At 44.8% G+C, this 23,608-nt stretch overlaps 1 protein-coding gene across 1 annotated transcript in view; it reads left to right on the forward strand.

The window, feature by feature from the left end:
* Window positions 1-4,250: 4,250 nt before the first annotated feature.
* Window positions 4,251-23,608, forward strand: part of SVIL (supervillin) — a 193,996-nt gene continuing 174,638 nt past the window's right edge. Inside the window, exons 1-2 of the mRNA XM_066386805.1 lie at window positions 4,251-4,270; window positions 5,968-6,107. Coding sequence (XP_066242902.1) covers window positions 4,260-4,270; window positions 5,968-6,107 — 151 coding nt within the window. The 5' untranslated portion in view covers window positions 4,251-4,259. The remainder of the gene's footprint in view (window positions 4,271-5,967; window positions 6,108-23,608) is intronic.

Consider the following 23,608-nt stretch of genomic DNA (forward strand, 5'->3'; position numbering starts at 1 on the left):
CGGACTGGATTGGCAGCTGAAAAATACTTCTGAGCTACCTGACCAGGGCATGATAACATATTTAAGAGAATGGTCTGGGGAGCTAGGGAGCCTGGGTCTGCCACTTATAAATTGCATGACCTTGAACAAGACAGTTGACCTCTCTCTTAATTTCTACATCTGTAAATTGGCAATAATGGCACCTACCTAGTAAGGTGGTTGTGAAGATTAAATTAATGAAAAACATGTTAGTAACTCTTACACAAGTGTTATCCAAAGGCATGCTTACAATAACAATGGCTGAGTGCTTTGAAGGTCATATGATAGACCGACTGGGGAAGAGACAGTGGAGGATGGGGACTTTTGAATCTGATGGTCTAGGACTGCCCAGAAGAAGAGCCCTATAAACATGAGAAATACTGACCTATAGAGATAGCACAAAGAGGTCTACACAGGGACACACAAGTGCAAAGGTCTATATTTTTTGCAGAGAAAGCATTTGACAAAATCCAATAGCTCTTCATGATACTAAAGAAAAAAAAAAACCTCAAGACTAAACAACAGCAACAAACTAGGAATGAAGGAAACTTCTTTAACCTAAGAGATCTGTGAAAACCCACAACTTACATCACACTTAATTTTGAAGGGCAGAAAACTGTCCCCTGAAGCTCAGGAGCAAGATGAAGGTGTTCAGTCATCACAGCTCTTCAGTGTGGTGCTGAGCAGGCCTAGCCAGGGCTCTTAAGAAGGACTATGGAATCAGAAATTTCTAGATTGGAAAGGAGGAAGTAAAACTGTATTTGCAGTTGACATGATCTTGTATATGGAAAACCCATCACATTGTTAGAACTAGTAAATAGGTTCCGAAAGGTTGCAGGATACAAATAGGAATTGTAGTGCTATACACTTACAGTGAACCTTTGAGAGGATTAAGAAAATAATTTCTTTACAATAACATAAAAAATAACAGTTCTTAGGAATAAATATAATCAAAGAAGTGTAAAACTTATAGTCTTAAAACTACAAAACATCATTTTAAGAAATTTAGGAAAATCTAAACAAGTATAAAAACATTCTATGTTTATTTACCAAAAAAGACTTACTGTTGTTCAAATGACAGGATTTCCCAACTAATCTATAGATTCAATATAACCTGTATCAAAACCTCAGGTGGATTCTTTGCACAAATTGAAGCACTAATCCTAAAATTTAGACAGAAATTTAAGGGATCTAGAATAGTTCAGACTATCTTGAAAAAGAGCAAAATTGGAAGACTCAAAACTTAACACAAAGTTACAGTAACCAAGACAGTGGGTACTGTCATAAGGATAGGCATACAGATCTTTGGAACAGAATTAGTAGACCAGAAATAAAATCATACATTTATGATAATTGATTTTTTTACAAATGTTCCAAGACAATTCAATGGGAAAAGAACAGACTCTTCAACAGATGGTTCAGGGACCAGTGGATGTCCACATAGAGAAGAATGAAGTTGGACCCCTACATCACACTATGCACAAAAATGATCTCACAATGGATCACAGGCCTAAGTGTAAGAGCTAAAACTGTGAAACCCTTGGAAAACAACATGGGGGTTAATCTCCATCCCTTTTGCTCAGGCAGTGATTTTTAGTTATAACACCAAAAGCACAAGTAACAAAAGAGAAATAGGTAAGTTAGACTTCAACAAACTTAAAAACTGTTGTGTGTCAAAAGGCATTCTCAAGAGAGGGAAAAGAACCCATAGAATAGAAGAAAATATTCGCGAATCATATAATCTGATAAGAAACGTGTGTCTAGGATATATCAAGAAACCTTACAACTCAACTGTGAAAAGATAAGCCAATTTTAAAATAAGCAAAGTTCTGAATAGACATTTCTTCCCAGAAGATATGCAAATGACCAATTAGTACCTGAGAAGATGTTCAATATCAGAGAAATGCAAATAAAAACTGAAGTGAGATACTGTTTTATTCCACTGTGAAAGACAGATTGTAACAAGTGTTGATGAGGTTATAGAGAAGCCAGAGCTCTCATACCCTGCGAGCGGAAATCAAAATCTTCCCAAAGAAGCTGACTTTGGGAAACAGTCTGGCAGTTCCTCATGCGGGGAATCACAAAGGTACTTTATGACCCAGCATATCTGCTCTTAGATATATACCCAAGAGAAATGAAAACTTATATCTACAAAAATTGAAATGGTCATAGTGTTGTTATTATTATTATTATTATTATTATTATTATTATTTTGTAACAGACAGAGAGAGGAACAGATAGGAACAGACAGACAGGAAGGGAGAGAGATGAAAAGCATCAACTCTTTGTTGCAGCTCCTTGGTTGTTCATTGGTTGCTTTCCCATATGTGCCTTGACCAGGGAGGGGGCTACAGCAGACTGAGTGATCCCTTGCTCAAACCAGCAACCTTGGGCTCAAGCCAGTGACCTTAGGCTTCAAGCTAGCGACTCATGGCCTCAAGCCAGTGACCATGGGGTCATGTCTGTGATCTCACACTCAAGCCAGCAACCCCATGCTCAAGCTGGTGAGCCCGTGCTCAAGCCAGAGGAGCCATGCTCAAGCCAGCAACCTCAGAGTTTTGAGCCCGGATCCTCTGCATCCCAGTCCAAAGCTCTATCCACTGTGCCACCACCTGGTCAGGCCATAGCAGTATTATTTTAATAATCAAAGAATGGAAATAACCCCAGTGATCATTTGATGAATGGACTAATAAAGTATTGTATATCTGTATGACAAGATATTTTTTGGCTATAAGAAGGAATGGAAAATTAATGCATGGCACAATGTTGATGAATCCTGAAAATATGCTAAATAAAAGAAGCCAGACACAAGAGACCACATATTTTATGATTCCATTTATATGAAATTTCTGGAGCAGGTTAATCTGCCACAGAGACAGAAAGTAGATTAATGGTTGCCCTAGGACTGGAGTGTTAGGGGGAAATTGAAAGTGACTGCTAATGGGTACGGTAGATGGTTTCTTTTTGGGGGTGATGAAAATGTCTAAAATTACTTTGTTAATAATGATACAATTCTATGAATGTATTAAAAACCATTGAATTGTATGTTTTAAGTTGGTGCAGTGTATGGCATATAAATTATATAGCAATGCAGCTGTTGTATGCACAGAACAGGAGATGCTTTGCAGTTGTAACTATCAGCAGTTGGTAGATGAACCATGGGAGCGAAGACAAGGGAGGAGTTAACACTGACCCTTACATTTTGGCCATGGCAACTTCTGAGGAGAGAAAGGCTGGGAGACGTTTTTGGGTTTTGTGTGTGTGTGTGTGTGGGGGGGTTTAAACAGGGAGGGCCAGCTTTGAAAATTCTGTGTGGACACATTAAGTTTGAGTGTCTGTTAAATATCCAGTTAGAGATTTTAAGTGGACAGTTGCATGTACATCTGGAACTCAGAGGGACCATATCGACTGGAGATCAAATTAGGCGATAGGTAAATCCATAATAGGCAAGGATGGAAATGGGGAGAGAGAGGAGGAGAGACCCAGAGGATGAGGGGATGAGAGGGAGCAAGGCTCAGGGGAAGGAAGGGGAGGACCACAAAGGAGGCAGGCGGGGCAGCAGCCAGGGAGGAAGCAGAGGGGAGAGTGCTGGGCCCCTGAGCCCAGACTTGAGAAGGAGGGAGGAGCCCACAGAGCTGGCATGATTGAGAGGTCAGTGAGAGGAGGACACAAGTGTCCTTTGGAACTGCCAAGGTAGATGGTGCTTATGGTTTTGGTCAGAGTAGTTCAGCAGTGAGACTCCAGGACTGAGTGGGTTGAAGGAAGAATGTGAAGTGCTGAAGCCGAGAGCTAGGCAACAGGTGCCAATTGTTCTGGGACCCTTTCCTGCTCTGCTGAAACTCCAGCGCCCTCCCTTCTGTGGAGCCAGCTCTCAGGGCAGAGCCTGCATCTGGGGAGCTTCGACTTGTAGGCAGGGTGGGGCAGGAGGGTAGTGTGGGGCTGGGGTGAGGGAAGGGTTCATTCTTTGCTTTGTTCTCTAATAGTTTTTATTTTCTTCTGTTATTTTGATTGGGAGAAAGCTAAAAGCCGGATTTTACTAATGTGCTTTTACAAAGTTTCAGTGGAATTGTTTGAAAATCTTCATTTAAAATCAGAATTAAGGGAAAAGACATCTCATGCTTTCAGATACAGGCTTTATAAAGCCGAGTCCTGGTTGTACATTTGTCACCACATCTCTGCAGACATCAGCAGAACCCAGTGTTTGGACAGCCCAGACTATAGTGGGTCCAGAACCAAGGTGGATGGGAATGAGGTAACATTCTCAAAAGGATCATGTGCAAATGCATTTCACAAACCTCAGAAGCTTGTGACCATGCCTCTTAACATTGGCATTAGCACAGTCTTTCCTACCCTTCTTTATTAAGTTAGAGTGTGTGGAAACAGCTTTTACAGATACATGTTCCTTGAAGTAACAATCCAGACTGCTACTTCCAGGCATCCCCAAACTACGGCCCGCGGGCCGCAATGCGGCCCCCTGAGGCCATTTATCCAGCCCCCATTGCACTTCTGGAAGGGGCACCTCTTTCACTGGTGGTCAGTGAGAGGACCACTGTATTTGGCAGCCCTCCAATGGTCTGAGGGACAGTGAACTGGCCCCCTGTGTAAAAAGTTTGGAGACCCCTGATAGGCTATGAAGCCCATTTGATGTTTTGGGCAAAAGTCATGTTTTGAGCATGTGTTAGTTGACTGCTCCTTTTGTATGAGTTCAGTCAGTGTGGGTTTTTTTGTTTGTGTGTGCGTGTGCACATGCATGCATACAGACGTATGCAGACACGTGCACACAGTTTGGTGAGTGATTTCTAAAGTTATATCAGTGTTTTAGCTCAAATTTTTACTCCATCTTATATGGCATATAAGTGGCCTATCATAAAAAAAGTATTTTTCTTTTTTTGTATTTTTCTGAAGCTGGAAACGGGGAGGCAGTCAGATGGACTCCCGCATGCGCCCGACCGGGATCCACCTGGCACGCCCACCAGGGGGTGATGCTCTGCCTATCTGCAGCATCGCTCTGCCGCAATCAGAGCCATTCTAGCGCCTGACGCAGAGGCCATGGAGCCATCCTCAGCGCCCCGGGCAAATTTTGCTCCAATGGAGCCTTGGCTGCGGGAGGGGAAGAGAGAGACAGAGAGGAAGGAGAGGGGGAGGGGTGGAGAAGCAGATGGGTGCTTCTCCTGTGTGCCCTGGCCAGGAATCGAACCCGGGACTCCTGCAGGCCAGGCCAACGCTCTACCACTGAGCCAACTGGCCAGGGCCTCATAAAAACAGTATTTTTAAAATCTACTGTTAGGGCACAAGATTAGAAAACATCTTTGTTTTGAAGCCATGGTTACAGTCCCCTTATACGGATTTTTCTTGTGTGTGTGTGTTTTAATAAAAGATTATATGATTGTTGTTCAGTTGTGTTTTATTTTATATGGAAGGGACATGCATTTGTGGACTTTGAGGGAAGAACTTTCCAGTGTTACTTTCATTACAACATTCTTGCTCTGAACAAAGCATCCTAACTTGTCCAAGAGCACAGATCCGCAGGGTGTTAAATTTGTTATCATGAGAAAGCAATGTCTGTGGTATGTCCTGTTTGGTTAGAAGCCAGACTGTCATCCACAAGAAAATCACTAGCTTTAAAAAAAAAATGCTCTGACTTTAGAGTCCTGCTTTTTACAGCTGTCCTCTTCCCTCGGTTTAAAGATTTTACTAACTTCTGGCCACTTCCAATCTTGGGAGAATGAGAGTGGCTATCTGGAGGAATCATTTGAATCTCAACCTGTTATTTTGCCTGCAGGGCCTCTGCTCACAAGTAAGTGCTTTTGAGAGAATCCTCCGAGGAACCCTCTGACCAGGGCAGGGCAAGTTCAGTGCCGGTGTCCCCTGATGGTTTCAGAGGTGTGGGCTGCATTAAGCAGGTGCTACTGGCCACATTCCAGATCTTTTTTTTTTTTTTTTGCTCAGGGCAGTTCTGTGCAAGCAGCTTTGTTTCTCCAAAGCTGTGTTGTTGGTCTTGGGGCGCGGCCAGGCTTCTACTGTGGGTGCTGTGCTGCTGTGTCACCGACCTCAGGCCCCAAAGCCTGAACGTGGCTTCCTCAGACCAGGTAAGTTTGTCGGAAGCAGGCAGCTAGCGTACCTAACAGGGATGCTTGTGAGGCTGGGGGGTGGGGGGGAGCCTTCGGGCAGATCACGTTGCGATGCAGGCGTCCTGGTGACCTGAGGAGGTGAACAGAAGAGTGCAGGTAGGGACTTCTGGTGATTCTGAACTGGTTCCATGTGGCAGCACTTAGGAACCTGGTTCGTGTCTTGCGAGCTGGTGGGGGGTCTCGTGTCTCCGTTTGGGAGGTGTGTGGTGATGATCTTGGGGTGTTAATAGTGTACTTAGTGTAGAGCATTCCAACTAAAAATGCCAATAATTTGACTTTTTAAGTAAAAATACAGTTTTATTTTTTGAACTGGCTGTCCTGCTACCAAAACCCTACTACCATCCAACTCTTTAAATAGGAAAAGCCAGCACAGAGAGCTCCGTAGGGAATCTCCCTCTGTGTGCTTTTATCAATTCCCATGTAAGATATGGGCTGTGTTTATAATAAAGTTTACCATCCAATGGGAGATAGTGTTATAAAGTACCGCACCTCAGATTCTGAAAGGCACTGTACCTCATTTCATCAAGTTCACAGAGAGACACCCAGTCCAGGTGAATTTTGAAGAGTTTTATTAGAGGAGGAGATTTATTAATATGCTAGCTGCATATGGTTGACACGGGGCATCTGCAGGCCCAAATCGTGCAGTCCTAAAAATAGTTCAGGGGCTGCTTATATACCCTTGATCACACGTGGGCGGGGGAGAATATGACATCATGGCATGGGCTGACAACATTTGTTTAGGGCAGTGGTCCCCAACCTTTTTGAGCCACGGACCAGTTTAATGTCAGAAAATATTTTCATGGACCGGCCTTTAGGGCGGGATGGATAAATGTATCATGTGACCGAGACAAGCGTCAAGAGTGAGTCTTAGACGGATGTCACAGGGAGAATCTGGTCAGTTTTTAAAAATAAAACATCGTTCAGACTTAAATATAAATAAAACAGAAATAATGTAAGTTATTTATTCTTTCTCTGCAGACCAGTACCAAATGGCCCATGGACTGGCTGGTACCAGTCCATGGCCCGGGGGTTGGGGACCACTGGTTTAGGGGATACACAGAAACATTAAGACTTTTGGCCCTGGCCGGTTGGCTCGGTGGTAGAGCGTTGGCCTGGCGTGCGGAAGTCCAGGGTTCGATTCCCGACCAGGGCACACAGGAGAGGCACCCATCTGCTTCTCTACCCCTCCCCCTCTCCTTCCTCTCTGTCTCTCTCTTCCCCTCCCGCAGCCGAGGCTCCATTGGAGCAAAAGATGGCCCAGGAGCTGGGGATGGCTCCTTGGCCTCTGCCCCAGGCGCTAGAGTGGCTCTGGTCGCGACAGAGCGACGCCCCGGATGGGCAGAACATCGCCCCCTGGTGAGCGTGCCGGGTGGATCCCAGTTGGGCGCATGCGGGAGTCTGTCTGACTGCCTCCCCGTTTCCAGCTTCAGAAAAATACAAAAAAAATAAATAAATTAAAAAAAAAAAGACTTTCAAGGTAACACAATCAAAGATGTGTACAAATCTTTCAGAGTTTGTCTTCCCTCACTGGCCTAGAGGTATTTTACCCTCAAGATTCCAGGAAGGGGGAGGAACTACAGTCAATGCAAGGTGGTATGTAAATTCTGCCTCCTATTGAAAGAGAAGTTTCTAGGTTAACCTTTATTTTAGATTTAAAACTGAATGACCCATTGTTCTTGCAAGCCAGAAACTTCTACATTCTTCTCCCTCCCCTTCTTAAAGGAGAGACAGGACAGGAAAGCCTGACCTTTCCTCCCAGAATATCAATATTAATTTTCAGCTTTTTGGTACCTTACAACAATAGAAGCCATGAAAAATACAAATACATCTTTGAAATTCTCCATTCCTTACCTGTTCCCAGTCTCTCTTACACACATACACATACACACACACACAGACACGTGTTTGCATGAAAAATGGGTAGCAGATATCTTGCAGGGCAAACTGAAGGTATAATGCAACCAAATAAGAGGTTGCCTATAATTTGGAACAACTCTTAACTTTTTATTTCACTTTCATTTGTATACTTTTACTAATTCTCTTTGCCGGGTTTAGGCTTTTTAAGCATTCTTTGGCCCTGGGAGAGGGAGTTGTATAACCATAAAACTTGAGAATCCTGGCCCTGGAATAAATGTTCCTTTAAAAACCCCAAGGACAGAAAATTGAATGCAGCTGTGAGAAAGAAAAGGGGGGGAAGGAGCCAAGGGACGGTTTGGCCCTGAGGGCGCCCTGACCGGCTGGCCTGAGGGTACCGTCCTCAGGGTACCAGGGCTGTGGTTTCTGGGGGGTGCTTTGGTGGTCTTTTTGAAAGTTGCAGGAAAAGACCAGAACTGGGTGTTTCTGTGATGTGGTTAAGAGAACATTCTGAGTGGGTTTGTTTTTCATTGTCCTGCTTGTCCTGTGCATATTCTATTGTTTCCCCTGATTATACAGTTCCTCCTTAGACAGAAGCTTCAGAGCTGAAGCGGTTTCTACTGGTGAGAAGATAGAAGGGGAATTTTAGCCCCTAATTCCTCCTCCACTGCCCTCATTGTCACAGAATCTCTCAGAATAGACAGTTGGAAAGTGTGGTCCTGGGAACACGGCATTGCTCCTCCTGGCTTCTGCTCCCCTAGGATGCCAACTTCTCTGGTGCTGGCCTGGGGGCGGCACTGTTTGGTTGGCAGCTCACAGGGAGCCATCAGTGGGGACCTGAGCCTCGGTGCAGCCTAGGATTCATCATTTTGCTCTGTGTCAGACCATGTAATGATGATTCATACTTTTTCCTTGGCAAGATTAGATTACTGTAATTTTCATATCCTGGACCATGCACTAGGGATTCTAGTTAATACTTGTTGGTATAGAGAGCAGTGTCATGTTTCTGGGCAAAAGGGACTGAACTTGCCCACTTGGACATCGTGAGAAAACGTTTAGAGCCAGCCTGTTGTAACCCTGCGTTCAGGTTTACCCCGTCAGTTAGCTGACCTCAGAGGCTGCCGGCAGAGCCGCTGCGTGGGGGGTGTGCACTTGCATTGGCATCCAGGCTTAGATCAGAGTGTATGAGGTTTGCAAGGGAGTCTTAACGCTGAAATTAGGCACTGCTAGTGAGGACTCCAGAGGTCCTGGGAAGGAAGGAAGATAGTTCTGACTGTGGGCTGCTGTCACAGATTGCAGGGTGCTGGGAACAATGACAGTGCAAGTAGCCTTTGTAAAATCTCTGTGTTTTGGGGGCCGTCCCTGTGAAATTGGTATTATTAATTCTGTTCTTCCAACAAATATTAAATGAACACTTCCTAGGTCCTAGGTGCAATTCTGAGAACTAGAGTTTAACAGACATCTCCAGAACAGGACAAAAATCTCTTATCTTGGTGGAAAGTGTGTTGGGGGCGGCAAGGAAAGCCTCAGCAGGAGTGAGGAGGGCAGGAAGAATGGGGTGCGTGGAACGCCTCCTCGTGTGAGGGTGTGTTTGCCTGTCTGTTTCAGGTCCTTCCTCTGACACGATGCACACGACCCACTGATCTCACACTCTTCGCAGGGAGTTCTTCCTGTGTGCTGACAAAGCGCAGGCTGGGGCAAGGACAGAGGCAGCTGCGGGGGCCCCGAGGGGCCTGTCTGCTCTGCACGGGTCTGTGTTAGGGGGACACTAAGGGGAGATCGAGCGCTTACTGTCTTTCTAAAGTTCTCACTTCGGAACACCTTATGTTAAGGTACTTTTTCTCTCTTGGGATCCTCCTGTCTCTAGTTCCTTTTTTTCTTCCTCCTCATTCTCTCTGGTGAATTTTTCTTTGGTGAATTTGAGATGATGAGCTGCATTTCTCCCCAGAATTACAGACTCTCAAGCTTTGTTTTCAGAACGGGGTGGGACTATGGGGTCTTTATCTAGATAATGTGATTTTTTGGTCTCTAGGCTGAAACCAAGTTTTCACCTGATGTGGAGAGAATGAGAAATATAAGAAATGAAGTAGATGTTTCAGAAAGTTAAACTTAATGAGTTGAATCCTGTGTCTTCCCATTTATTTCCTTTGCTTAAACTTTTTAGTTCTTAGTGTCTTCCACTATCTACCCCCGAAATGACTCTTCCTCCCAAGCGCAGCCCCCCCCCCCGCCCTGCGCCCCCCCCCCCCCGTTGACTCCACCCCCTACTTCATTCTCCCACATGGGGGTTTCCTGACAGTGCTCTTCTCTATTTTGTAGTCCCTGCCCCAAAACAAGAGCTGCTGCCCACCCCGTAGGGTAGGAAGCCAACATTTGTGCTGCCAGGAAGCTGGGTTTTAGGATCCCTACTTGGAGCCACAAGTACATTCTAAGCTATAACACACAGTGGTTCAGTTTTATAGAATTATTGGTACTGTGGTTCCACTTTATTAGAGGTTTACCAGGCTTTTGTGGATTGGCCCAAGTGTGCAGCCCTCACTTGTAACTGTTTCTGGAGGAAAATGAGAATGAACTTGACATGGGGTCCTACTGAGCTGGGGAGTGCATGTACTGTGCCTCCAGCCAAGGGTGGGGCTTCCAGGTGTGGAGGCGGGAGAACGCGGTCACCAGAATAGCTGCCCAGGCCCTCCCTGTTCCAGCACGTCTCTGGGTCGTCTCTGGGTCTGGGCGTTGCTCTGGCTTCTCCTTCGTAATGTGGTGCAGATGTTTGCCTTCTTGTGTGCTCCTTAAGAAACAACATAGGTTCTCAAATTTCCCATTTCCTCTTGGTGTTTGAGATCAGCCGAGGAAACCGCTTATGTTGCAAAGCCTTGTGCCCACAACAGCATGGACAGGAAAGAGCCTCAGGAGTCTTCTGTAGGGTGGGGCGTCCTCCCTCCACCCACTGCATTGCTGAACTACTCGAGAACTTCATGGTTCTGCCATTCCATGCGGTGAATGGACAAAAATCCCTTATTTTTAGATATATGGTGGCCTCAATGGATCATGTCATTCTTCGTGCATCTCCGATTACTCTCAAGACTCTGAGCCTGGTGGCCAGGAATGTGACGTTGGCCCAGCTGTGCAGCAGCCCACATCACTGCGGCCAGGACTCATAAACACGGTCCGGGCTCCCCCCTTGGCAAACTAACATTTCATCTTGACCATGGGGTCAGCAGTTCTTTCATGCTGAGCATTGCTACACACCCATGTTCTTGAAGCAGCCACAGAGAAAGAATTGGCTTGCTCATTTGTTGTTCAAGCCAGTGACCTACACATGACCTTGGAGCTTGAAAGATAGTCATCTAAAGCCAGTGAAGTTCTTCCTATACTTTGAGAGAAACAGAGAAACAGACTCATTGTTTGGTTGGTTTTGATTATCAAGGGTGGTGGGGGGGGGGGGGAGATTTGTTGGTTGAAAAATATTGTTAACCAAAAATAATATCCCTTCTTTTTTGCTTAAAAAAATCTACCCCCAAATATAAGTACTTGTCCATGATGCAAAAGACTGCAATCTCAAATTCACTGTGGTGTGTCAGTGTGGGTATTAGGAGACTGAGGACCAGCTCTCTTTACTTATAGATGTCACAATTCTAAGATCATGGAAAATGAAATGATTCCACGTCTGGTCCTGTGAGAGCAGAAGTTTGGACATAACGCCTACAGGTCCTGCTTGCCAAGTCTTTTCATCCACTGGAAATGAGCAGCTTAAAAAAATACTTGGAATGATTACTCAAGTCCATTGCCATTTATGAAGCAGAACTTTTCAGAAGGCAGAGAAGCTATACAGAAAGCTTTGCTGGCTTGCTGTCCCTGCACTGATAGGCCAGTGCCCGGACATCATCCTTTCTGGAAATGGATACCATATTTCCCCGTGTATAAGACGCTCCCATGTATATAACATACACTTTAATTCGGGGGCCTGAAATTTGGAAAAAAAAAAAAGTGTTATATAAAGTTATTGAACTTAAGTTTTATTCATCATAAAATTCATATAACTCCTCATCACTGTCAAAACTCCCATCCATTAGCTTGTCCTCCTCTGTGTCTGATGATGAATCACTGACTTCAACAATAAGCACAAAAACAAGCGCAAAAAAGCGAGAAATTCAAGTAAAAAAATCTACAACCACTGTGTAAGACTCACCCAGTTTTTAGACCCCACATTTTTTGAAAAATGGTGCATCTTATCCATGGGGCACTTCACAGGGGGCAATACAGAAGGCAAGACTGCTGTCCCAAAGCACTTGCCAGCCAGGTCTTTTTACTTTCTGCCCGTGAACTCAAGAACCAACTTGTCACTCTTATCACTCTCTAGTTTTTTTTTGGGGGGGGAGTAATAACTGATTATTGATTGGTCAAACCTGAAAAGAAAGAGAATTCTGTTGCTGAATTAAAATTAGACTACAAGAACTAACTGCAAGGTGTGTCCATCTTTGTGTACAAACCCTAAGACCTTTGCCACATGGCAGACCTACCTGGCCAGGTCACGTGGATACAGAGGCAAGGCACAGGCCCCGGCTTCTGGACAGCGACAGAATGGAGGCTGAATATCGTAGACCATGTCGGGACGGCTTCATAGGAGAAATAATGTCAATGGAGCCTCGCAGAACAATGAGGGGATTTCTAAGTGCAAAGGGAGGAAAGAGTACAGCTTGCACATGGCAGCCACGGTGACTGTATTTTCTCATAGTCACCTGCTGGGGGGGGAGCAGCAGGCTGTGCAGCTGAAGAGGTAGGCAGGGGGTAGGTCAGAGGCCAGGGGCTTCGGGTTGTACCCAGCAGGCCGGGTGTTCTCAGCTCTCTGGTTTCCACCAGCTCGTGTACACTGGATGTGCCACACACCCTGGGTGTGTCCACATGCGATGTTTGTAATAAAGTGAGACACTAAAATTCCTTGTAACATCTCACAACTATTAGTGAGACATCTGTAAAGTAAGTCACTGCAGATCTGGTCTAGATGAGATCATCTCTGGGTTACATGCCGTTTCTTGAGAATTTATTTGTAACCTGATCCGTCTTTCTTGTACTGATGAATACCTAAATGCAAGACGGTGAAAGTGACTCTTTTACACAGACATTCTTATGTTGACTGTCCAAGAACATTTAATTCAAGAAGTTTATCCAGAGGCTTTCATCACTGGGGAATGACCGGCTGCCTGGCCCTGGGGGCCAGGGGATTGCTGCTGGAGCGGCTGCCCAGGTTGGGGTTGGGAATGATACACTGGGTTGGGCTGGGTAGAAGGCATTGCGAAAGCAGTGGAGAGGATGGATTCGGGGAGGTGTTGGGGTGTGAGGGACAATTGCAGTGGGAACATGATGAGAAGTGCAAGTAGTGGGGACAGCTAAGCTTCAGGCAGCAAGACTTGGTGACAGTTGGGATGGGGGTGATGAGCCCGAGAGAGGCTGTGGTCAGCCAGGTAAACCAGGGCACATGTCATGATGGGAGAGGATGGGGGTAGCATCATTTGTCTTGAGTCGCATGTTCCTGTGGAAGAGCTGGTATTCTGAACCCCAGAGAATGACCACCTTCCTGAATTCTGCCTCAGGTGAGGCGGAACCCAATCTGGAGGGAGGTAGAGCGAGAAGAGTAGCTGCCAGGGTCAGAGTCCTGGCGAATAGACATTTGAGGGAGATGAAAGGAAGAAGGGGCCAGGGACCAACTGAGGATGGTAGGGGTCAGCAAGACGAGGAGAGAGGCAAGAGATGTTTCAAAAGAGCATGTCCTGTGGAGGTGGAGGTGGTCTGAAAGGGTCAGATGCTTTGCAGGGCCAAATCCACTCAGAGAGCCTGTGGTTGGGGGTAGCAGTTTCTGAGTGTGAAGAAGCTGGAATCAAATCAGAAAACTGATAGGGGAGCAAAAGGGGGCTGAGGAGGGGAGACACTGGTTGTGGAAGATTAGTGCTGATAAAAAGCTGCAGTACATTTGCACAATGGACATGAAAAAGAAGGAAATCTTACCCTTTGTGACAGCCTGGATGGACCTGGAAATTATTATGCTAAGTGAAATAAGTCACTAAGAGAAAGTTAAGTGCTATATGATTTCACTTATATGTGGAATCTAATCAACAAAATAAACAAAATAGAAACAGACTCATAGATACAAAAAACAGCCTGACAGCTATGAGAGGGGAGGGGCTTTAGGGGCGGGGTAAAAAAAGGTGAAGGGATTAAGCAAAACAAAACAAACAAACAAGCACTCTAGACACAAAGTGTGGTGATTACCAGAGGGAGGGTTGGGGGGTAGAAGAGGGTAAACGGGGATCAGTGGTGATGGAGGGAGACTTGACTTGGGGTGGTGAGCACACAATTCAATATACAGATGATGTGTTATAGAACTGTACCCCTGGAAACCTGTATAATTTTACTAACTAATGTCACCCAATAAATTCAATTAAAAAAAAGAGAGATTCAAGGCAGACAAGCACTTGAAGGGGCTGGGCTAAAGGAGCTTGGAGTAGGGCTGAGAGGGGCTGAGCATGCTCTTGAGCTTGGAGTTCTGCTGTTCTTCAGAAGCAGGAGCAAAGCTTTGCCTCTGCTGTGCACTCCAGGGCATGCTCAGAGCTCTTCTAACATGTAAGTCCTGTGGAAGTAAGTCTGGCCCTCAGGCGGCACAGGTCAAGATTCGGTCGAGGTTTGATGGAATCTGAGAGGATAAGCCCCTGAAGCACTCTCAGTTGGCCCATCCTACCACCTCAGAGGCTGAACTTTTGTCTTTCCATTTATAAGACTTAAAAACTGCAAGACTTCTGGAGTTCAAACACTTGTTTTCTATAATATTTATAGTAGCATCATATTTGAGATGGCCCAGGCCCTCTCTTAAAGAGTTATTTTCTTGTTATTTTTCAACTGTAGGCCAGGTTTTGAAAATTAATCATCTTGGGCCATGGATTGAATTCCTGGAACATGGTAGAATCCCGCTCTATCTTTAGAGACACCCTGGGTACTAGAGGTGCTCTTTTAAGTGCCCATATCACCTGCCAAATAAACATTTTTTTTTATTGAAAAACAATCCTTGCATTTCTTATTCTGTATCAAATACTTTACTTTGGATCCATGACTTCCTTGTGGAAACATTTCAATTGGAATTTCTTAAGATGGCCCTGATGACAAGAAAATCTCTTTCGATTTATTGAAAGTATAATTATGATAAGTAGCCCATTTACAAATGGGTTACATTTGGAAGTTTCATTTGAAGTAGGGTTTTCTTTAATGTCTAAGTTTTTAATTTTGAGATAATTATAGGTTCAAATGCAGTTGTAAGAAGTAATGCAGAGAAAGTCTGTGCATCTTTTAATCATTCCCCCCACCCTCCCTCTACCCCCAATGGTAACATCTTTCAAAACTATAAAGCAATACTAGTAGCAGGACATCGGCGTTGAGACAGTCAGTAGAGCAGAGGAAAAAGTTCCAGAACAAGGTGCTCATCACCCACATCCCTAACTGATTACACTACTGTGCGCCTCATCTCTGCAGCTTGTCATCTGGGGAAAGTCCTATGGATGGAGTCACAGAGCATCTAACTTTCACAGAGCACGCCTTTCTTTCACCCAAGGTGACGCCCTAGGTACTCGTGCCGGCTGGCGATCAAGTTCCTTTCCTTTTACTGCTGAGTAGTACTCCATGGTATGGAGGCACCCTGTTCAGTAATGTATTCATTTATTATCGGGGTAGTTTCCAGGCCTGGGCTACTACAAATGAAGCTACTATGAACGTTTGTATTTAGGTTTTCATTTCTCTGGAGAGACTCTCTAGGGGTGCAGTTGCTGGGCCCTACGCTAGTTTGGTTTGGCAAGCGTAGGGGCACTGCCAGGCCACTTCCGAGAGGCGCTGTGCTGTGTGGTGTTTCCACAGCACTGGGGGAGGGGGCCAGTTTCTGTGCTGCGTGGTGTTTCCACCAGCACTGTGGGAGGGGGCCAGTTTCTCCTCGCCACTTTCGTAGTATCACTATTTTTTGTTTACCATTCAAATAGGTGTGTAGGGATGTCTCACTGTGGTTTTAGTTTTCATTTCTCTAATGTCTGATGATGCGGAATATCTTTTTATGTGCTTATTTGCCACCTGTGTCTTTTTTTAAAATTAATTGTCTCTTTATTTCTTTTGCCCATTTTCTAATTGAATAGTTTTTTGTTTTGTTTTTTTTTTTGCTGTTGAATTTTGAGAATTCATATATTCTAGATTGTTGGGCAAACAAGTTTATAACAAATGTTTTTTAGGTTTGCTCGCTTGTATTGACTGGGTCGCGGAGTGTGTGTGTAGTCTGTGGAAGGCTGCCGGTGCTGGTCCTCAGGGCGGCAGATAGCAAATTGCAGATTGCTTTTTAGCTTGAGAAGGGCTATTGTTTGCTGTTGTTTGCTGGAGAAGGGTTTTTTTCTCAAGCTTGTTTTGCTGGACAGTCTGCAGAGAAAATGAGAGAGAGCTGAGAGGAGTCCAGAGAATGAGTCCTGGGTATGGAACCAGAGACCGAGTCAGGGTTTGGGAGCCCTGAGAGAAAGGGAAGCAGTCTTCCCTGCCTGTTTGCTGGTCCACCTCTACGAGACTTTAATAAACGATACGGCCCACCATCCTCTGGCTCCACAGTTCCTTTACCATCTGCCCGAATCCAGTGGGAACCTGCATGTCCATGGCAGCAGCCATTGGCCTTACACTAGATACTTGTTGTTTTTCAGATGTATAATTTAAAATATTTTCTCCTACTCTATAGCATGCTTTTTGTTTTTATTTTTCTTTCTTTTCCCCTTGAGATACAAAGACAGAAAGAAAAAGAGACAGGAAGGGAGTGAGAGGAGAAGCATCAACTCGCAGTTGTGGCACTTTACTTATTCATTGATTGCTTCTCAAAATGCCTTGACCACCACTGCTCCACCACTGATCAGACTCTGTAGCATGTCTTTTCATCCTCTTAACAGGGTTTTTCCCAAAGTTGAAGTTTTACATTTTGTTCTGTTTTTTCCTAAAAGTTTTATAGCTTTATATTTTACATTTAATTTCTTCATCCATTTTGCTTAATTTTTATAAAAGGTGTGAGGATCACCTGACCAGACAGTGGCGCAGTGGATAAAGCATTGGACTGGGACACAGAGGACCCAGGTTCGAAGCCCCGAGGTCTCCAACTTGAGCGTGGGCTCATCTGGTTTGAGCAAGGCTCACCAGTTTGAGCCCAAGGTCGCTGGCTTGAGCAAGGGGTCACTTGCTCTGCTGTAGCCCCCCAGCCAAGGCACATATGAGAAAGTAATCAACAACTAAGGTGCTGCAACAAATAATTGATGCTTCTCATCTCTCTCTTCCTGTCTGTCTGTCCCTATCTGTCCCTCTCTCTGTCTCTGTCACACACACACGCACACACACACACACACAAGTATGATGATCAGGTAACGTTGTTGTTTTTGTTTGTTTGTTTGTTTTTTGCCAACGGCTGTCCAATTGTTTCAGCACCATTTGTGGAAAAGGCACCTTTTTTCAAAAATCATTTGGGAATATTTGTGTTGATCTATTTCTGGGTTTTCTAATCTATCATTGAAGCTACACAGTAGAGCTCCATATGGATAGATTGATTACTCTTACTTTATTTACGTCTTCTTTGCTATCTCTTATCAGTATTTTATAATTTACAACATACAGATCCTTTGTGAATTCATATCTAAGTGTTTTATTTTCTTGTTGTGTTTTCAGTTTTGGTTTCCACATATTCATTGTTGTTATAAAATAGGAGGTAAAGAGGCATGAATGTAGTTACCCTTAGAAATAAATACCATAAAAAAGATATGGCTCCTGGATTAATTAGTTCACAAAAGGCAGATTAAAATTTGTACCAATGCTACCATAATGAACAGTGACTAGAGAGAATAGTAAATTATCATATTGTTACAGTATTAAGAATGTGAAATAATTATCAAGTGTCTTGGAAATGTCCAAGTTGAGTCTAAGTCTGGTTCTCACTTTAATTCTCATTCATAATAGATGATTTTTCATTTTCTTTGTGGTAATACCATGCAGATTTCTCTCTTGCACATCAGGTCTGATTACTGTCATTTTTTGGAGAAACATGAGCATAACAAGAGTTTGCTGAGTTTGTCAGATGGCAGAAAAATCGAAGAAAGTATTTAACAGATTGCACAGGTAGAATTAACTGAGATTAGAACAAAGACAAAAAGAAAAGGCATACAAAACAAGCATCCATGAAGAATTATTGTTAGACTCTAGTGGATTCATCTAGACCAGCTTGGTTGCTACAGGGAGCAGTGAGCCACAACTTAAAAGGCATCCAAAAGTTAGATGTTCATTTTTATGGGAATGAATCATTTTTTTGGAAAACAACTGCATTGTTTCAGTACAGTAATAGCGATTCATTTTCTCCTCCTCTCTTTTCTTAAAAGACCCTGTGGTCAGCTGTTTTACATAAGTTTTGGTTTATTGTTATGCTGCTTTGCCCCAGAGGAGTTTCAATCAGCTTGCATAAATATATTAAACCAGACAAAATAAAATTTAAAAAATGGCTGAAAGGCAAAATTGGTCAAAGGGAAAATAAGATGAAGGCCAGGACTGAGGCTGGGTGGGAAGCAGAAGCCAGGCTGTGAAGTTCTTGTCTGTCACCTTGACATGAGGATGAAATTTGGCTTGAGCAAGTTGTTTTTAACCCTTGCACAGAACAGGCAGGAAGCTGGTGCTTGATTCTCACAGCTGTCTCCGGTGCCTGCTGTCTTTTCACCTGGCCCAGGACTGTCTGTTTAGGGGGAGGCATTGTCCTGTGGGCTTAGTTCAGAGCAGGAATCTGGATCCCGCTTTATGAGGCCTCTGGTGCCTGCTACAGCTGGGGGTCTTGGAGGGACACCGGAAGACACCCCCCCCCCCCCCAGGCCTCGCAGCAGGACGCACAGCTCTGCTGCTACCCGGAGTCTGGCTTTGTGGTTTGTAGTGAATTTAGGACGAACAACTGAGACCTTCTTTTATTCTGCCTAACAACAAGGACACCTACAATTGTAAGTATTTTTGTAAGCAGAGTAGTCATTTAGTTTTAAGATCAAAAACACACATATAGCTTTTTAAGAAGTGTATACGCTTGATAGATTTTTTTGTTTGTTTAGTTTTTTTTCTTTTCTTTCCTTCTTTTTTTTTAAGTGAAGGTTTTTCTGGTTTATGAGTTGAGTGACCCGAGATCTACATATATGAGGACAGATCTGTGAGTTCGGAGCTTTGTCTTTGGTTGTGTTAGAGGAAGTACTCCCAGCACCATTCTTTCCTCTGGTGACTCCTTTTCTACAATGACTGGAAGTGGGAAGGAACCCACAGGTGCCTGCGGAACTCTAAACTTGTAAAGAGACCCGTGCCATTCTAGCATGCCATTTCCTGTGTACATACATGTATTTACACATGTGTGTTAGTTTGTGTGTGTTCAGATTTGGAGCTTTATCAGTGATGATTTGTTTTGGATTTTTTGTGTGATTTTTTGGTTTGTTTTTAACCCAGAAACGGGAGTTAGAAATGTATGTCTATCCCCTGCTGTACTGCTGAGCCTGTTCAGTAGATAGAGGTTGCATTTTTTTATTTCTTATATGAGAAGCCAAAAGACAGTGTGAACCAAGTCATTACTTTTGAGGTAGCTGCTGGCCAGGTCTGTTGCAGCAACAGCTGATGGGCTCTTCTGAGTGCCAGGAGCTATTTTGGTCAATTAGCTGGGATCAGGGCTTCTCCAGTTCAGGCCATAAAAGGCCCGTCCCCTGTGAGCTGCCCCACTGCCTCCGGCTGCGAGTCCTCCCAGGCTGCAGGGTCCTCGGGTTTCACCTGGATTCGCCCAGTAATGGATGGCCATAGCAAGGCTGGGTCAGGAGAGTTCAGTGGCAAGGACACCGGGGGACTGGCCACTTCAAAGAAAAGACTCTTTTTAATAATATTTTGGCGATCTTGTTTCCGAGAAACTTTTGGGATGTCGCCTTCTCCTGTGTCCTGCAGTTGGCACCCAGTCACCCTGTGGAGAGCACCGTTCTAAATTTATCCCCTTCTGAATCATCACCTCGAATAGATAGTTGCACTTGCCTGGTTTGTGCTGCGATATTTGGTTTCCTACAGTGTTTCTTGGCCTGGCTTTTGATATTTTACTTTTTTGTTTAGAATTTGAAAGTAGCATTCATTGAAAGGAGGAGACCCAAAGGAAATACTTGGCGGACACCCAAACCCAGATCTGAGGATATATCGTGTTTTGCTTTATTTATTATTTTCAATTAGAAAAATAAGGAAATGCAGTTTGATTGCCCCCACCACCACCACCACCACCACCACCACCACCATCTTTAATGTAGAGGAGCAAGGATTATACAGAAACTCGAGTAAGTGAAGCCTCTTCCTGTAAGTCTCTCTGTGCCGTCCGTCTGACATGATTCCAGAGCTGGCATGACTTCAGCCACCGTGGTGCTCTGCAGGGTCCTAGGGAGTAGACTTGCTCCACTAGGTTCTGGTGGGCATGGTTTTGGGGTTTGGAATGATTGGTATTTTGTTGTCGTTATTTTTTCTTAAAAACAAAGGAACTTACTTTCTAGAACGGAGAAGTTTATACTAACAATTTGATTCATATTGTTTTCTAATGACATTCTGTCTAAATGCTAGTGCTTGAGCCTTGGAATGACAAGTGTGTTCACAAAAGTCTCCAGTGATTATGCCTCAGGTCTGGGGGTGGGGGACAGAGAGGCATGTTCGGTTTTGTTGCTATTGCTAATACCTCTGGAAGTAGAACTAACCAGTGAGCCTGTCAGGCAGTTTGTGTTTTGAGGGTTCCTTACCTCTGTACTATGATTCTTCAAGTTTGAAAGATAGAACCTCTGATGTTTCAGAATTTTTTTTTTAATTTTGCTTTCCCTTCTATATTTTGGACTGCATTTCTAAATTACTCAAGAAGAAAAATGCTGTAGTAACCTTTTTAAGCCCTAGAGAGCCGTGGTCTCTGTAATTTAGCCTGGTGATTCGCCTTTGCTAACAAATTTCAGTGAGCTGCAGGAGATTATGGCTTATTTGACATATCATATTTCTCTTAAAAAAAAAAAAAAAGAGATTGTTTTCTTATACTGAATCAAATGGACCGGAAGGAGCAGCAATTATTTTTATCAGGTAGAAAAACAGAATATTTATAGACATGAGCTTCTTGATGAACACTGACTGCTCTGGCTCTCAGCCCAGGGCAGGACCACAACTGTAGAATGTGGAGATGCTTGGGGGTGTTTCTAGTTCTAACAACTATAACCAGGGCTGGCATTTGGGTGAAGGTGGTTAAGAATTGTACATGCCCTGTAATGTGCAACAGTCTTACATCACAAAAGCCATTGCCCTAGCCAAAATGCTGGTGGACTTCCCTGCTGAGAAAATGCTAGAGTGTAACTGCCCCCAGCAGTGGGCTGGAGGTATCCTGCTGCCTCTTCTTACCGAACTGGGGGGGTGGCACTGGAGAAGCCAAGCAGTTGTGTGCCCTGCCAGAGTGGGTCACCCCTGTCACTCCTCTGAAAAAGAGAGGAGGTAACACTAACAGGCAGAGAGAGTCCTCAGGAAAATGCTTTTTTGAAATTAGTCTGTCTTGTGCCAGGAGCGTATTTTCAAAGAAAAATTTAGTGAAGGCGCCTAGCGCACATTATTGCGTCCAGCACACCCAGGCATCTCTGCTTGTCCTTTGAGACATGCTGTTGCCTGGTCACCTCAACCCTGGAAGATTGTGAATTGCAATTAGACTGAACATCTTTGGCAATGCCCGGGGTCATTAGAAATTCTACAGTTGAAAAAAGAAAAGGTGGCATTCAGGGTCATGGGTTCAAGGCTTCATGGAGAGGTGTGGGGCTAGGAAAGCAGTGGCCTTTTTTTTTATTTTGGGGACATAGGAAGTCCTCTTCTTACCCTGGGGCTGCCTGGGCTTTCTGAGCATTCACTGGAATTTTATGTTAACACACATGTTTCGGAGGCCTCCCTGGGGTCAGGAGTGTTCTCCCATCTGGAGTTCTTGCCGTTCAGCTCTTCATTGTTCTGTAATTGAACCAGAAACTATGTTTGTCACCTCGACTCCTCTTTCTATTGGCCACCAAGGCCACTAGGTCTATCTCTGAAGTGATGCTCCTGCCTGCTACCTCCTCCTGAGCCTCCTTGTCCCTTACCCAGCTGGTCCTTTGAGACATTGCCCTGAATTGGTCGTTTTGCCCCCGGTTTCTCTGCCGTTCAGTTCATCCTCAGAATGACCTTCCTACCAAAGATCTGAGCACATCACTCCGCCAAAGCCAAACCCTGTGGCTTCCCACTGATTAAAGACTGAAGCTCAACTCCTTAGCCTCCCTCCCGGGGTCTTTGATGCCACTGTTTCTGCTGGCTCTTCTCCCTGAAGTGTTCTACCTCCCTGGAAAGACTGCATACAGATGCAACCTTCCCAGAAGCTTCCTCTGACCTTCTGCCTCTGGGCTCCTGGGTCCCTAGCACTGTGTCCTGGTGCTCAAAGAGGCACCTAGATCCCTGCCCTCTTGTGACCTCCAGTTCTAGCCTAGTGCCTGCCGCCCAATACCCGCTGCCCAGTGAGTGGGCGCTCCACGAATGTGCATTGATTGAATTGGACTACATTGGTATGTCTTGTGGGTTCTTCTTATCAAAATTTAACTGTACTTGATAAAATGATTCTGCCAGCATTATATACAGTATTATTCACTGCAGAAGTGGGTGTTCTGTGTTACAAGTTATGTTACCTCCCCCATATATAATAACATGAGCAGAACATTGGTCTTACTGTTACAAGCCTGTTGGGGTTTATGTATGTGTGCTCCCACCAATACAGGAAATTAAGGTATATTCAATAATGAAGTCGGCCACTTCATTATTGGAGCCTTGCCTAAGATGAAGAAACTCCTCCAGTGGTGTGGTTTGACTTGTATACTTTCCCCAAGCACTCAATTTTACCCTTCAGGTGAAACACCTCAGAGTGGTTTGCTTTGCTGACCCCAGAAGGGATGCCTAGCACCTTGATGTCTGTCTAGAGAGCTTGGTCTCACTTTCTGATGGCTCTCCCTATTATGGGAGATTTCAAAAGAGGAATGTGTTTGGCCCTGGCCGGTTGGCTCAGCGGTAGAGCGTCGGCCTGGCGTGCGGGGGACCCGGGTTCGATTCCCGGCCAGGGCACATAGGAGAAGCGCCCATTTGCTTCTCCATCCCCCCTCCTTCCTCTCTGTCTCTCTCTTCCCCTCCTGCAGCCAAGGTTCCATTGGAGCAAAGATGGCCCGGGCGCTGGGGATGGCTCCTTGGCCTCTGCCCCAGGCGCTAGAGTGGCTCTGGTCGTGGCAGAGCGATGCCCGGGAGGGGCAGAGCATCGCCCCCTGGTGGGCAGAGCGTGGCCCCTGGTGGGCGTGCTGGGTGGATCCTGGTCGGGTGCATGAGGGAGTCTGTCTCACTGTCTCTCCCCGTTTCCAGCTTCAGGAAAAAAAAAAAAAAGAGGAATGTGTTTCGGTTTGTAACATGGTTATTCTCTTCTGAAAGTTGATCCTTTAATCCCAAACTAGTTCATAACCTATTTCTAACTGGCTTTTGTGTCAACATCGTCAGGGAAAGAGCTTTAA

The sequence above is a fragment of the Saccopteryx leptura genome, chromosome 5 (assembly GCF_036850995.1).
Source record: "Saccopteryx leptura isolate mSacLep1 chromosome 5, mSacLep1_pri_phased_curated, whole genome shotgun sequence".
NCBI classification, from domain to species: domain Eukaryota; kingdom Metazoa; phylum Chordata; class Mammalia; order Chiroptera; family Emballonuridae; genus Saccopteryx; species Saccopteryx leptura.